Source organism: Habropoda laboriosa, unplaced genomic scaffold (genome assembly GCF_001263275.1).
Source record: "Habropoda laboriosa isolate 0110345459 unplaced genomic scaffold, ASM126327v1 scaffold269, whole genome shotgun sequence".
Classification (NCBI taxonomy): Eukaryota; Metazoa; Arthropoda; class Insecta; order Hymenoptera; family Apidae; genus Habropoda; species Habropoda laboriosa.
The window spans coordinates 534881-552436 of NW_017100417.1; the positions used below are offsets into that span (position 1 = coordinate 534881).

General features: G+C 36.2%; 1 protein-coding gene across 1 annotated transcript; it reads right to left on the bottom strand.

Annotated features, from left to right (window-relative positions):
* Positions 1-2374: 2374 nt before the first annotated feature.
* On the bottom strand, positions 2375-13822 carry LOC108575494 (sodium/potassium/calcium exchanger 6, mitochondrial-like). The gene is made up of 9 exons (XM_017938312.1): positions 13766-13822; positions 13316-13533; positions 10680-11005; positions 9335-9415; positions 7659-7778; positions 5170-5499; positions 3794-3912; positions 3535-3688; positions 2375-2730 (listed from the first exon to the last, which is right to left on the bottom strand). The coding sequence occupies exons 1-9, from the start codon at positions 13820-13822 to the stop codon at positions 2375-2377; spliced, it is 1761 nt and encodes a 586-aa protein (XP_017793801.1).
* Between the last annotated feature and the right edge of the window lie 3734 nt (positions 13823-17556).

Sequence of the window (17556 nt, forward strand, 5' to 3'; positions counted from 1 at the left end):
AATCAATCTTGTCGATGTGGAGCATAAAAGTTTGCTTTCCATTTGAATGCAAGACTGACAACTGTGGATTATCGTAGATCGACGTACATTTTCAAATATTCCTTCTGTTTCGTAAGGCCGCTACATTACTTACTTTCAAACTGATTCTTTTATTTAGAATCAACTTGCTGCGGTGAAACTCATGATACCGAGTGCTCGTAAATACAAAAGTGGATTTTATATCGCAAGAATTTTTTACTCCTCTCAGAAAGAACGATAAATCTCTGAAAGTCTTAAACTCCCTTTTTTTTTTAAGTCACTACAGACAAAAAGTTTCCATTCGGTTGATTAGAGCAATAAAAAATTCATTAAAAAATCCTCACGATCGTCAACTCGTTTTGGAAACTTCGTGTAATTTGTAATACACGGTGATCCCAAAATTTTGTCCAGTAGTGTACATCTAACCGTAAGTTCCTATTAAACAACACATCCTGAAGAACAGTAGGTACTTTTACCGAATAAATAAAATTCAGTCAACTCATCGTCGACACGTTAAACTTAAACTCATGTTCATTTCCATTGATATCACATCCGGAGAAATTCATTTCCCCCGAAGTGAAGAAAACTGAACGTATCGCCCTCGCGTCGAATCTTTTATTCGCCTCCAAATCACACATGCACACACGTCGCGCGCCTGTTCGTGCATTCAATTAGATGTTCGCAACACGGTTGATTCGCCTGAAATTATACCAGCATAGAAAATGTAAAAGTAACGTCCCGTCGTGCACAGCGCGGGGACCGTATTAACACGGTCGCAGTTTCCCTGTTCACGCTCCGCCACGGTCCCCGTAACGTCGGTTCGGTTGGAAAACGCAACACCTCCGCCTCGATCTCCGGGGAAATGTCGAAAGAAGAACACAGCGTTGACCGACTGTTGCTTCATACGTTCGAATAATGTACATCCTCCTTGAATGCTTATATAGTAGCCCCTCTGGTCCATTAAAAATGTATCCTCGTCCATGTCGTTACGATGTTGACTCATTTGCAGGCGTCGTTTAGAGGGAAACACGACGGCCCCGGTTGCCTTTTCCTACGTATCCCCGTATTTCTTGCCATCCTCCTTTCCCCCGCTCCTTCGTCGTCCTTTTTTTAAATAATTTATAAGACGGATCCGACGGTGATATCACTTATTACCGGCTCTTTTATGCGTGAAAAATTTATACCGCTTCGTACTTCAAAGCGATCTTCGTCCGCTCTTATTTCGACCCTCCCCGTTAAGTGAATATCTTTTTTTTTCCACGGACAAGCTCAGTTTTATATGTAAACAAAGTTTTCCCGTATTATTCGCTTTACGTTAAACAGCGTTGAATTGTTAACCGAAAATTGTAACGATACCCTTTGTTAACCTGAGATTACAATATGTTTCCATACGTTTCGCCTTTCAGAATATTCTGCTATTAAACGTCTTGCTATAACGCGCGTTTTGTGCAATTCGTTTGTTCAACGAAGATAGGAATATTCTACGCGCAGTTGTATTTTAGGATAATACTGTACGTACCGGGTGTCCCAGTTTTTTCGGAGCAAACTTTGTTAGAATGATCTATGAGTATAGATAAGAGAAAAATGTTGTATAAACATAGGTCGTTTGAAGCTTCGCGAAAGAGTTATAGCAAAAATACGAAATACGAAACACGATCAATGCTATAACTTTTAAACGAAGCCTCAAACGACCTATGTTTATACGACAGTTTTTTCTTACCTATGCCTACAGAACACACTGGCGAAGTTTTATCGAAAACAATTTTGGACACCCGGTATATAACGTAGAGGAACAGGAAAGGAATTCTGCTTCATTGTAGATTACAACACGCTAACAAATTCTACCGTGCATAATTCTGAATTACCCATTACGTACTCAGAGTACGACGATAAAGTTTGCTCATGCTTGAAATTAATATTCAAACTGACTGTTCCGAATGTTCTCCAAGATTATGCACCGTTGTCGTCGCGATAATCACGTAACAAATGGATTCCAACATTTCGAACGCAAGTGTTACAAATATTCTACAATACCGCGCAAAAGAAAGTATGTCTGTGAACAAATTCATTGCACACATACAAACAGGAGCTCCTAATTAAAGACTGTTTGCACAACGAGAATAAAACAAGAAGAACGCAAGGACTGTTCTACATCTTTTCCATTAAAACAGAAAACCTATCCTCTGTGGAACAAAGAGAAATGCCAACTCATCCTTCTTGTGAAATAAATATCCCTTTCTGTTCAAAGCAGTACACTTTCCGTCGTACAAACATTCCCCTCTTACATATTAATCGCGCAATTATCGAGGAAATACAATTCAAGCGTTCGCGTTAACAGTCTCGTTCAATCGTAATCCTACGGCCGATGATCGGTGCCAAGTGGATGTATCACTTTGAATTCACTGAGGAACTGGAGGAGGATGAACGAGAAGTATATACAGCACAAGAGGTAGCCGTACGATTTCCGAGCCACCGCGCCAGTTATATTTAGGTAAATAATGGTTGTTATTAACGAACAGAGAAGGAAAGCTAAGCAACCGGGCGCCATATCACTCATTCTCATAGCGGTGCGTTTCTGAGGTTGTTTACTAGCAGCTATTCCATAAGTTAGCCCTAATCCCAAGAGTGTATTGAACATCGGTCCGCCAAAGCAAGCTGCATATCCCATCCGTGGAAATCCCTGTTTGGCTATGGCGACGTTAGATATCAGATCTATAAAGGGATTTCGGTTGATATCAGCGAAGAGTTAATAGTAATGTGAAATGTTGGCTACGTTAACACCTACCGAACGCCAGTTACTTAACACTGGAACAACCGAACCCGTCCAAATGACGGATTTCACATTTCTTACTTTGAATACATTTATTTTCCATTAAGCTTTCTAGTTTCGAGATTCTACCTAAATAAGCCAGAAGGGGAAAAATATGCTGCATTTAACTTTGGCTGTTCTAGTGTTAAGAATTATACTGGGGCATTGTAACGCCTGCATTTGAAATTTATATTTAACGCGAGACATTAAGAGAAAAGTAGAAAAGTGAGAGTGTGATAGGGAGAAATTATTATAAATTGAAATCGTGTGACATGTAATATTAATAAACGTTGGTTTCCGTATGTTTGAAAGGATATTCTATTTTTTAAAGACTATATTTTCATTATTGCAAGTAACGATACCACGAGTAAAAGAATTCGTATTCAATATTACGTTTCAAATAATTTTTATACGAATCACTTTTGTAGATTATTCGAAATATAATTGTACTTCAATACGCTTGTACTAACGACGAGGGTAAAATTGAAATAGAAATTTTACAGACATAAAAATTATAATAAAGTCTATATACAAAAATACTATGAAAAGTGGCTGAAGTACTGTACTGTTAAACTTGTTATCGCACGAATGTTCCTCGACAATTTGTTAAGTAATTGCATCTCCACCGTTAACTGCGAATATTGCACAGAAAGAAAGGTTGAGAAAGTGGTAGAAATTACATCGTGCAGTAACATTGCTCTATTTACCACCTATGCTGTTACCCCAAGCGAGGAACGTAACACCAAGCATGGCGTCCGATATACTGAAAGCGTATCCTACACATTGGAGGACTGCCATCACCTCCCCGGCAACCAAATAGACCGTCAGCATGGCAGCCAAGAATCCGAGAAATGCAAAAACCTGCAATTAATTTGTCGCCGGTCGTTATGAGCAAGCGACTGTGTAAGAGCGCGGCGAGTGCGAAAGCTGAAGAGCGAACGGCAAAAAGGTAGAAAAACTACTCACGTTATGAAACTTCGGTATGCGATCCACGTGGGTCATTAGAAATACAATTACACCAATTACAGTACCAACCAGTAGGAATATCGGCACCACTGAAACCGGGCCAAAATGTGCTCTCCAAACTGCGAAACGACGGTGCAAATGAGACGGCATTCACGACGACTGACCGAAGTATTATACTTTGTACTACTAACGGAACCTAGAAAACTTTTTGCTGCATGGCACTTAACAGGTATACAGGGTGTTTCGCGTGAAACGGGCCATCTGCGATAATAGGAGAAATGTTTCTTAAATCATTCAAACGGTTTCGAAGAGTGAACGAGATGGAAGAAAAATTCATTTGATGAAAAAAAGTGATATTTATAAAAAAAAATTTTCTTCCGTCTGATTTGTCCCTTGAAACCATTTACATTACTTACGAAATATTTCTGGTATTATCACAGATAGAGAAGACACTTAGGTGGCCTGCTTTTGTACGAAACACCCTGTATACTTCGAGTGATGGAAGTAATACAAATTTTTGAAATAAAATCTACTCAAATGTAGAATATGATAAGGCATAATAGATAAATAAAACTATAGAAAATCAGACTAAATCATTTTCACTGTCGTTCATAAATATTAGGACACCTAGTGTATTTGTATAAAAAGTAAAATATGATTTAACTGACATTTCGCCGCCAAGGTTGGATCGTTAAATTTTGAGCCAAAAATTGTTGACATTGGAACTACTGTAACTTGGTGAAAAAAAATCGTACAATATTCTACCTGGGCTCGTTTTAAAGAGCGAAGCCTCTACTTTCATACCACCGAACTGAATTTTTTCAAAAACCCTTCTATACTAGAAAACGCCGTGAAAACCTGAAGTTACTTTTTCTCTTTTTAAATGTTACAAATTCAAACGACTCTGCACATCATTAGGACCTTATTTCTATGACAGCGCTTAAATGAAACTGCATAATTTAATCGTGTGTACTCGTCGTACAACGAAATTCCAGACTAAATAATATTTTCCACGATTTTAATAATTTCGTAACAACTATTTAAATTTCCCTCGCATTCCACAAATGTACTAATAATTATGAACGGGAGTGTAAACAATACGACGCGATAAATCGACAGAAATTGGAAACTGTTTCTGTTACAAAAAACTGATGAAAAAGCGTTAATTCGATTCGGCAACAAATGGAAGTTTAATTTCGATCGATTAAATATTGATTCGCTGGGGAAAAAATCTGCGGCAGTTTGTCTCAATTCCGAAAAGTTCCACGCGTATATATCACCGTGATGGAAAATATTTCTGGGAAAGCTCGAGCTTTTATTAGAGGGGACGATTTATAATGGCAGACGTAGAAGTCGCGACAATTAATACGACTAACCGTTTAATAGAAACAACGCCATCGTCGGCGTCACACACAGCTGGAAGCAATTTAGCAGTTTGGACCAGCCTCTCTTTGCGGCAGTCGTATTCACAAGTGGGATAAATAATTGAAGTAGAAACATGACGGGCGCACGTACGATTAAAATGAACTTGAACATTCGATTCGCCTCTAGCCAATCCTCCTTATCTATTGGGTTAATATCGTAGAGAAATTCGTTGAATAGACCCTTTGGCCTATCGTACTCTTCCTCTTCTTCCTCAGACCCCTCTGCCCATGACAATTTCGCCCGTTTTCTCTCTCTTTCCAGCTCTGTTGCTATCGCGACGTCTGATACAAGAAAAATATATTTACACCACAAAGATTTGTACGAAATAGAAATTTTCCTTGGTACACGCTTCGAAGAATGTGAAAGATGTGAGTATTTTTCAAAAATTTATAAATTCTGTGGATATATTTTACTAAGGCTGTCGTACTGAGAGCCGATCTCTCGGTATTGTAAATCGAGAGTTTGTTTAAGCGTTGAGTGCGATACGGGACTGCGTGAAGGCACTTGAGACATAGACCAGACGGCGGGTCATAAAAATGGGAAAATACCCATCGCCGGCGAAAACTATGCCTGCAGTCAGTCACAGCCGAAACATAGTACGATACACACCCTCTCCTTTAACCGTAGTTTTATATATCCTCGACCGCTCCGCCTTTTTGCTAAGCTTAAGATTCCTACAAAGGCTATGCAAAAGTTTCTATCGCTTGTAAATCGATGGAAGTATTAGTTTCTTTTATTATTTAAATTTTCACAATTGGTATTTATGACAATACTGCAGTTTATTGAATACTATGAGTGTAATATTAATATTACATTTTTAGTATTCTTATAACGACTAATTATCAATATAAGAAAAACTAAATATACATTTTACAAAAAAATGCGACGGGAACTTTTGCGTAGATCTAATAAAATAGTGTCGATATTTTAGGCGAGACACAGAAATATGGAGCTCGATACTGGAACATAACAGTATTAAAAAGAACAGATAATTGAATAAATAAGAAGACATGTTGGAATAAAACTTAGAGTGAAATTTATAAAATATAGCTGTTTAAAACTTTCCACAGAAGCTATTAAAAATAGTAACAAAATCTTTATTTGATGTTTTACGATCCAGTGGGACCTTTTCTGTGAGAAATGGCGTATTGGTGTCTGGCCCCTAAGGGGAGAAGTTCAGAAATTGAGCGCGCCTTTTTTCTTTTAGGAATTGTAACGTTCAAGTTTTTACATTTTTTACGTTCTTCTCAAAAACAAATAACGTTTCCTCCGAAATTATTCCCATATTTTTTATTAGGGAGAAAAAGGGTAAATATATTGTCACTGTAATTACATTAGTTATTCGAAAACTATAATATTTCACGCAGATATTAGAAAATACTTATTTAAACAAATCTATTCGATTTAAACATTATTATACAGTATAACAAATCTCAAGAAGAAAGTTTGAAATGACATTATAGAAGATTAATAATTTTATATTAGAGAAGTGGCAAACAAGGAAAACAAATATAAATAATTAACCAAATCTCTGAACAATTTTAAGTGGAAGAATAATTTTAAACACAAATACAAAAGGAATATCAGATTTGTTGTATTGGGTTCGGAAAATTCGCAGCGAAATTTAGGAAAAATTCAAACCGACGTACCTCCGTTTCTAATTAAGATATCGACAAAAGCCAAAAGGTATTTTATTCGTTACATGAAAACAAATTCAAACTATCCTCAAAGCGAACAGGAATGAATAAAAGTCGAGCTATATTTTGTGCAGCGAAGCGTTGCCATGAAAAACTCATCGTCCACATTTTCTCTACTGCAGAAAATGTAGTTCGACTTAATATCCACTTCGTTCAACTTACAAACAACTTGAAGAGTTCGTTGGATTCGTCTTCGACTAACGAGCAAAACACCCTTTGACTTTCATCGCTGTCTCAATTAGAAGCGGAGATACGATGATTTGAACCATCCATCTACGTCTTTGTCACTGGACCGAGGACGATAGATGGACAAGAAATAGATAACACTCATCAGAATCGTCCCAAATCCCCAAATACTGTGTTGTACTTACTATAAACATACCACAAGTGTAAAAATTCATGTGAAACTCGTGTAAAGCAATAATAAAGAATATTTCAAAGAAAGAGAAGACGACCTGAATTCTTCCTAAATTTAACTTTCTAACCTAATTTTTAATTTAGGTTAAATTTTGAACCTAGGTTAATTTATATTAAATATTTAACCCAAATTTAACCCTTCAATTCCAGTTAAATTTAACCTAAATATTTCACCTAAATTTCTAAGCAATCCAACATTTTTAATTCGACGATGCAACACTCCTGAAGAAACAACCGAAAAATTCGTGAAAAACGGTTTGTTAAATCAGAATTGAACAGAGCGGAAGGAGAGAATTTGATCAATCGCGAGAACAACAAATTCGTACCTAACTTGGTTCTCAGGCCGAAAGCACGAGTTCTCACGGGAATCTTCGGAATGGTGGCTGTGTCCTTGTTCGCCAAGTAAGTACGCAGGATGTCTGGATCCGATGCGCTTGGGATCCTGCCTGCGAGAAAGTACATAAGGAAACCTTGGTGGAAAAGGATCGATAACCGTACTGGCGCGGGCAATTTTTTTTTTTCTCGTAGCAAGCAGAAGGATTCGTTTCGAAATAATTCCAGAGACTTTCGTGTGTGTACACTAGCTCGAATGTTTGGCTTCTGTTGCATACCGAGTGTCGAACGTAACAAACACTGTGCACCGTGAATGTCAAACAGAGCGGTGTTCAAATAAGGTCCTTGATGCCGCGTTTCTTCTATCGACGCAAACTACCATTTCTCATAAATTGCAACTACCCCATTCGACGAGCAGAAAACACTTGTTTCTTTCGTATTAATTTGCGAATTGGATAAATGTTTGCACAGAGGAAACGAGCGAGATACGAATTCTTTTGTCTTCTATACAAAATTCGCGGCCGTTAATAGCCAGTGTTTTTTTCTTTTTCTCGTAAATGGTAAATATACGATGAAAATGAGAGGGGAAAAAGTTTGACTGTCTTTTATAGCCAAGGTAATAGCTTACGTAAATTTTTTATATTTACGATATTTTTGGAGAGACGAAGGTGAACTTTAATTTTCCAAATGGAATGCTACATATTTTTTTTTATGCCATATGAAAGGAAAAGAAATTCAACCATATGCGAAACAATGGCTTTTAAGGTCATACAAGATCAGGAATCGTTCGAATATTTCGTATCATTGTCACTGACTATCGGAATACACTCTTACGTTTTCAATAGTACAGTATTGTATATGTTATTCTGAATGTGTACTTTCAGAATCCTCGAACGAAACAGAAAGGAACATCCGCCTTGAATTTTAAAATAACAAAAAAAAAATATCCAATTTCAAAACTTAGTGTTTAGTAATATTTTATCGCGATGCCCCGTTAAGTGACACAAGAAAATTGTTCGTAGCTCGTTGTGTCACAATGGTTGGATTGCATTTCATTGAAAAAATTAAAGATCGTCTTCGTATTGCAAATTTAAAAAATTTAAAAGACACTAAAACTCTTTCCTTACTCACCATTCGCGAAAACCGAGAAAAATCCTGATAAAACGAGAATAAAATTTCACGGTAACACGTATTGTCCACGAAGAGAAACAAGATTGACATTAACAAACGAAAATACACGCAACCCGTTAATTTTCATCGGAAAAATGCATCGTCGCGTCGCACGTATTCACGGTGTCGACCTAATTCCGAAACTTTATCGAAAGTTTCCCTCCTCTCGTTATAACGCGTAATTGTAATCAAACGATATCGTTCCCTTAATTAAACCGTGTCTTCGCTCTGTTTTCGTTCCCGCGAATTTATACTTCCTTTCAAATTCCCATTTTCAAGAGTTAACCTTACGCCGCGCTACGCGGTCGCGTTAAAGCTTCCGCGTTTAAATTATAGGGAAAGTTATTCTTTTAAATGGGTTTGTCCAGGCTTCAATACGAGACCGTCGTTTCACGTGAGAATTTTCTAAAAAGCTTCACCCTCTTCACATAGGATAACTTCGACCGTGTTATCGCGAAGCAACGCGTTCGGAGAAATCAGCGAGAATGTTTCAACGTACTTGTAAGCCTTTCTTCCCGGCTCTCGAATATCTGCATTATCACCACCACACTGATGAACAATATATAGAAGAGGACAAAACCTGCAATTAAAATGTATCAGCGTTAAAAAAAAGCGTCGCTTGGTGCCGCGCGCAAAAGTCAACATAATTAATTGTTAATTTTGTTCGTTTTGGTAACACGGTTTACCGGACGTTTCATTAGCGCGTGGTGTGCGTGAAATTATTAAAAAAAATTCATTACAGCGGAATGGTAGAAAAACACGGGCGTGCTTATCATTTGAATACTAAATTGCGCTTAGTTTCTTCTTTTGGGAAAGTTCGAGTGTTCCGAATGAAATTTCGATTATTCGATAGAAATTTGCGTCGATTGGTTTATTTTCAGGTGGTTTTCACATTTCATTCCGTCAATTTACTCACGAGTTTAACGAAATTTTCTCTTTGCGCGTTTTTTGTCTTCTTCCGGTTCCCTCCCAAGGTTCTTCCTTTTTTTACGTTTGAGAGGCTTATCACAGAACGCGGTAGAAATTCGTCGGTGGTCAGATTGCGAGGAAACCAACGGCAGAAAGATCGCGGCTTTGCTTAATTAAATTCGCCCCGGAGTTATCGTTATTACAGAATTAAACCGCATACTTATGGCTCCCCATAGATAAACTTTTCCGTTTCTATGGAGCGTAGCTTATTTGATGGTCCTCGTATTATATCGCTTTTACGCTTTTTCCATGTAATTTCAATCGAATGTGAAAAGTACCGTATTATTATTTTCCCTTAAATTCTTTCTCTTCTTTCTTTGCACGGTAATGATAAATTATAGCTGTGTTTATAAACTTCTGGTTATAATCTGTATAAAGCAACCAATTCCATCTGATCGTTTAACATTACCTTTATACAGATTTTTTGAATATTTTATCATTATATCAGGTTAAGATAGAAATCTGATAATTAGTTTCCTTCTTATCAGTACATACGAAGAATAATAAAAAATGTTGACAAATTTACAATGCAACCAAGAAATGATCTGCAGGCATAATATAAAAGTGATCGTAACTTGTAATTTTCCAAAAAAGTTACACACTGAAAGAACGATCAAACAGGTTTATTTTTAACGCAGTTAACAGATCGTCTGCCAAACAGATTTAACAGTATTACAAGCAAAGTTACAAGGAACTCCTTAGAATTCCTCAAAGTTCCATTATTCACCGAGGAACCACCAACTCGAAGGGTTCCCACCGTGAAAGTTGAGGGAACATTGAATCCAACCTTCGAGCCAGGTTGTAACAAGATAAGGAAATAAAGGATACGATTAGACTGGCGCAAGATATTCGAGTACCGAAGGGGTGGTACGTACTGAAAGCTTCCCAAAGGTAAACCGTCTCGTCTCGCACGACATAGCTGATCCAGCAGACAGAGACAATGTAAAAGCACGCGTCCCTCATTAGGGGCTTCAGGGGGACTCGAAAGGGCTTGACCATCGCTACGGAACCGGCGATAATCGCCGTGACAAAGACACCGGCGCCGATTAATTCCGTGAACATTATTATCCCCTCTTCGCTACCCGATACGATAGACGTGAAGATGTCAGGAGCACCGTTTCCAAATGCCAATATCGTCACCCCGGCTATACTGTCCGACAGCCGCAAAACACTGGCTATCACCGCCAATGACGGGCAGAAGCTGCACAGAGAGAGGGTATGGTAGAAAGACGGTAGTTTTACTATCGTAGGGTGTCGATGGTTAAGTATTCGTTACAGACGGGATAGAAAGTCTTTGGGCACTGAAGAATGGAAAATCTAACATAATCTGAAGAATGAATACCGTCGGCCTAAGAAGTGAAATACCTAACCTAATCTGAAGTGTGAATACAGACGATCAAAGAAGTACTTAGGCCCTAAGAAGTGAAATACCTAACCTAATCTAAAGAGTGAATGCAGTCAGCCTAAGAAGTATTTAGGCTCTAAAGAGTGAAAAGAAACGGAGCAAAGAGACGATCATGGTATGATCTATGATCAATCCTGTTCGCTATTTGATTTTCATTCATTTCTCCTGTATATCGCATTAGTTTAGATTGATGATTTTACAAATAAAAACAAACTGAAAGCAAAGAATAAAATTTGTTCCTTTAAAGCCTCGTTTTCTACAATATCGAGTTTTTCAGTCTACTATTAAATTGTTGCATATGAAATAGCCGATTTCACAACTAATTTTCTTTGGTATACGTTCGATAATTTCATTAAAATGTTCACGTAACAAAATCCATAAAAATAAATACAAAGTAATTGTTAACACATTTTTGTTCCTGTTAAAAATGTAACACGCATACAAATTCTCAGGATAAGCTGAAAAATGTTATTTCATTTCAAACAACGTTTCTCTAAAAAAAAAAAAAGTCTATACCAATTGTAAAAATTGAACAAATAACAAGTTACATTATCCGAACTCCTCCCTATATTATTCGACACGCGTTGTTAAATTTTAATTACATTTTCTATCAACTACACTTTTACCGGACATTATCCCGAACTCGTATTACTCGACTCTTCGACACTTTTCACACGGAATGGGCCATCGCTTTCGGTCCATTTCGTCGAACATTCAGGATTATCTTCGCTACACCTATCGAGACCTCGCCGAGAAACGGATAACAGATTGTAACTGCTTACATTGCACTTAAATAATGTGCGTGACGCTATTCGAGAATCATTATTGGCCACATATTCGAATTTTATCGAGGCTGCAAGTGCCTGGCAACCGCGTTTCACAGACGGACCGTTTCTTTTTAATGACGGGGCATAAAGCTTCTCCGACCGTTTGGATTAAAATTGAATCGGCTTCCGCGCGAGAATACGCCGATTCGTACGCACAAGATGAGCTATAATTCACCTTTTACTGGACACAATGTGCCCGTGAAAAAGTTAACGCGTCACCTGCCCATCGACACCGCAACTTTTATGGAAAATCTTATAGACCTCATTCTCGCCGTAACTCTTTTATTAACTACCATTTCGCAATTTCGTTCTATCTTTTGGCTGATTTATATAGAGAGTGATAAATAACGTATAACATGAAATATAAGGGAAACTACGTGAGCAGATACGTTGATGTGCTAATAAATAATAATTTTAATGAAATTTTTATAAAAAATATTGGAAAAAATTTTAATAAATAATAAATAGATTTCATACAGGTTCTAAGCTACATAGTTGAAATGTTTCTTTATTGAGTTAACGATTCATGTTTTGTATCTATTAGTTGTTATTAAAATATGCAGATTAAATGCATTGCTAATTTGTTTCTGTAACAAAATTTTATCGATATTGATACAGGAAGCAAATTAGAATTTTGTTCCTTATTTCTGTAATTGCTACATTTCAAAATAACGAATGTTGCTCTTTGATTGATTCAAACTTCTATTTTTTGTACCAGAAATGTTCCATTTTTCAATTTTGCATTCGTTACGTTACTCGGCTTTTGCGACTATTTTTTTTTTTTTTTAAGATTCTCTTTCCAATTTATTTTTTGCTAAAATCATATATATTTCTCGACACGGAATAGCAATATTTTTCGCTCGCGTAAATTTAAATGGAATAAAATCGAACGTGGTGTAAAGAGAATTCTTTGCAAATGGAATGATTATTGGCTGCATGAAACGGGAATCGTGCGTGAAAACTGTAGTGTAAATTGATAAAACGATTACATTTAAAAAATAACGAATTACGAGTGATTAGAATACTTTTTATCAGTACGAATGGAAAAACCTCTGAATAAAAGGCAACGAGAAATAATTAATTACTATTGATTAGGCAATTGATAGGCAAATTGAACACTGAACGAAAGGCAAATTTTGAAGAATTGTATTTCAAAAATTTTAACAGATTTCATAAAGAACGCAGAACGGTTAAATTTCGAAGAAGCAGCCTGTAAATGTCAATCACTTTGATAATTAGCGTTTAATAAAAGCTCCCGATTTTACAAATAATCACTCACAAATTGTCAGAAGTTGTTCCTAAAACCAGAAACAGATACAAAAGCCATATGACCATGAGCATTAATCCAACGCTGAATAAAACTTTGTTTTCCGATTTAAAGCTGCAAAAGAGGATTTCCGTGTATTGAATTATGGAATCTGTGAAACAATCCTTCGTTTCCTTCACCCATTTGCAACGATCTTGAACAGGAACACTCCAAACGTACGAACAATCGTCCTATAAGTTTAGGAACGGAAACTGGATAAACTTGACGAGTATGAAATTTGACGAATTATATTATCACAGAAAATAGTTCCATTTTGTACGTAATACAGAATCGTTGAGATTTAATTACCAGTAACTTAAAGTGTACATATTCAAAAATTGGAAGATATCGTCTGAATGTAACACGGGGAATTTTTCAAGCGACACTGCTGAGGAAATTAAACGTAACAGAAAATTAATATACCTCTCGTATTGGTAAAGCTCCATGTCTTAAAAAAAAGTTTGACCATTCTGAACTCATGAAGGTTTTACACTTGATTTTATGTTAACGTTGTTTGTAACCTATTTCGATCAATGAAAATATTTGCTGACAGAATTCGAACGATAATGATATCAGTTCAAATCGATTCAAGCTTCAATTGTTCAATGAAAATTAATCTTTATTAATGATCAGTGAGGAAATTTTAATTTTGGTAACTTTGAATAAATAATGTAGCAATGTTTTCTGTAGAAAAAATGAAATTTCACGCAAAATGAACTAATTATGATATATTTTTAAGAAACGAGGTAATCAAAACATAGAACTATAATACACGTATACATACGTATATCCTCGATTTAAAAATGCAACGCGAAGTTTATTCTTCCGACTCACGGGATTATTCCTGTATACAACTTGTACGTTCAAGCGAAACTGAACAAAAACGCTCATCCGCGATGGTTGAATGGGCCTGAGAGGCTCATTAAACAGTAGCTGTTCAACCCTTTTCCTATTGTTTCTTGTTGTCACGGTACGATGAAAAAAGGGACACCGTGGCACGGTTAATGAAGCCAGGAGAAAACGAACTCGTCCAGTTTTCGTAACGTGGCCACCACGACGAGAACAACGCTTCGCGAATTATTCCCCAATTAAAATTCCATTGCTAATTAAGATTCCGTTGGAGTTAGAATGGGAACCTAGTAACTGAAAAATACTCGTTTAAGAATGAGAACAACTTTTCAGAAATCAGCATTAAAGACTTGATGAATGCCTCATTTTGAACGTTCTTCATTGCTGGTCATCTTTAAGTTTATAGTATCCTGTATTTAATAAACATCTTAGCAATTCAATGCGAGTGAAGAGATCGAGCGAAAAAGTTCTTATTTTATTCATTGATACTTTGGTGCGTGCAATTTGCAAATTAATCCCCCATTTTTCATCGAAATTAAAGCAGCGTTCAATTTCCACGATTATTGGAAAGAATGAGACGATAAAATTAAATTTGCTACCAGCTTTTCATTCATTGTATTCAACATACGAGTACAGAAATAAAAATTGGTTTTATTATACGCGAAACAACGTAAAATTTCGATATTTATACCTATCAGACTGCTCAAAGACTGCTTTTGTACAATACTTGTTGACAAAGAAATTGACGAACGCCTATGAAATTACTGTGACGCTTGCACGCGTAAAATGAAAATTAGAAAGTCGCCGAAAGAGGGAAATTTAATTAAAAGTATTGAATGCGTTAGCTGTGCGTTCGTACGCAAATAAATTTGATTGCCGCGCTTGAAAATTGCAATTGTATAATTAAAATTTATACAAATTCTGCCGAGTTTTTCGTATCTTTCTATACCTGGAAATCAGAAATTAGGTCGACCGACACATCCTGGAAAAAGTTGCACTTACACAACTATGCCGCGATCGTCCTTTTGTCGCTTCGCTTTGCTGCAACCTTTCAAAGTACATTCCGAAGTACTTTCTTGCCGCGATAAATTATTTTAACACGAAGTCGCTTCAGCTCTCTGACTTCCTTTCTGTGACTTCAGTTTGGCTGTTCGAAGATTTTGATATTTTACAATCGACATCTGTCGAAGTCGAAGGAACCTCACAGTGCATGATATTTTTCTGCTGTAATTATTATTGCAGTGTGTTTGAATCTTGGATTTTTGATAATATACAGACTTTGTCTAGATTTTTTAGCACTCGTCAGAACGTTATTACTAATATTATTATATTATTATTGAAAGAAATATGTAACAAAATGATGCAGCAGGTGCTTCAAATGTAAGGATACAAAGAATTAACAATTACAAGGAAAATACAACTAGAAAAACTAATAAAGGTACCTAAAATAATTTACATTTAATATTTTGTAATGTGTACAGAAAAAAAATAATTAAGTGCAAACTTCGAATTTTACATAGAAATAAATATGATTTTTAGAATTTTTATAGTATCTGTGTTCAATAGTCGAGGTATTAAAAATTAATGCAGAATTACTATTATTAACACGTTTCAAATGCATATATGATTTTCGAAGCGATGCAGAAGAACGAACAGGGCAAACTTGAATAAAAATGTTGGAACTTAAAACTTTCTGGTTTTGACTTTTACCCGGTAAGAAAATAGAGATATTTCAAACGAAACTTCAGTTCGTTGCAGAAGTAATGTTTCAAAAAACTTACAGTGTTCCTTTTTAATATAATCCTCGTGGAGAAGAGAACAAATGAATACTTTAACGTAACAACGTGTGCATGGTTGGTATCAACTCTAGAAGGAGAGCCTTGCTCTCCTCGTTTAAGTTAATCATGTTTCGTAACCTAATTGCCCTATATTCAGCATTAGTCTGTGTTAGGTGTGTGACAGAAATTATTACAACATTATAGCAAAAATCGAATATTTCGTTCGTGTAGCAATAGAGACACCATCTGTGATTATTGAAACCAGTAACTCCAGACTATGAAATCTCGGGAGCCTTGCAACATATTTTAGAGAAATATCAGGTCTTCCCGTAAGTTCGCGCAGATAGAGAAAAATATTTTAGGGAAAATCGGAGGAAATTTTAAAGCCACGACGTAATGGCCTTACCAAAAATATATAGGAAAAATTTATGAATTGAAAAGGCGCTTATTTTTTTTTAGCAAATTTAATGGTTTCTTGGAAATATTGGTCTAAATTATTTGATTCGACATGAAGTTATGGGATGATCTAGTACAGTATAGAAAGTGACTCGCTGAATGCAGTAAAAGATACAGAAAATATACCAACAAGTAATGGAATAATGAACATACGAGAGTTACACAACGACCTAATAAACAAAGGAATATCGGTGTCAGTTATATGGATATTGGTTAAATAAAACAACTACTATTACAACACATTGAAACAATCCTAACTGAAGAACCGTGACTTTTTGACTTCTTGAATAATTGGATCAAATAAAAATGGAAGAAAGAATGAAAAAGTGTTTATTGTCTGCATTTGTTTTGCTCGCCTAAAGAATACAATTAGTCTCACTTACGACTGCAATATTGGAGTTTTTGTGTAACCAAGAGGAAGATATCAAAAATATGACACACAGAGTATTAATATGTTAACGTATGTCTTTGTTGGCATTTTGTGAACTGTTGTGAACGTGACGAACCAGCTCTAGAAGAGATTAAAATCTTTGCTTGAAAAGGGAAAAAAGATGTACTCTCTAAAATATGCGATCTTGACGATGGCTTCTACATATTTATTAAGAAAATATTCGAAACAGAAGAAAAGCTCAAGAAAACAGTCGAACTTATCCGTAGAATAACGATGCTCGCTAATAACCAAGATGTTAGTGCGACCTTAAATTGTATTAAAAAGGACGTTCGAAGGATTGAAATGCTTACTCGGTATTAAGAAACGTACAAAAGTGTCCTCTGAAATATGAAAACGTTTATACTTGTAAAAAGAATTTCCTTATATCGCGACACACAGGCTTAACGAGTAGACCCGAGTAATTTGAACAGTTTAAAAGTGAATGGCACAGGTAAAGAATCTCGCAAGCGTACCATTTAGCCTTCGCAAGTTAATTAAGAACTGTGAAAGAAATAAACAAGGTGTGCACTTGAATTTCGCGTTCTCCAAGTCATCCCCCGGCTCTAATAAAATTGAAACGGAGAAATTTGTTAATAAGGGAACGTTTACGGGAAATGAGAAGTCGCGTCACGTTATAAATTTCGTTAAATTAATTGCTTCGCGCATTTATTTCGTATTCCTGGTTGCCTCGGGATTTACTC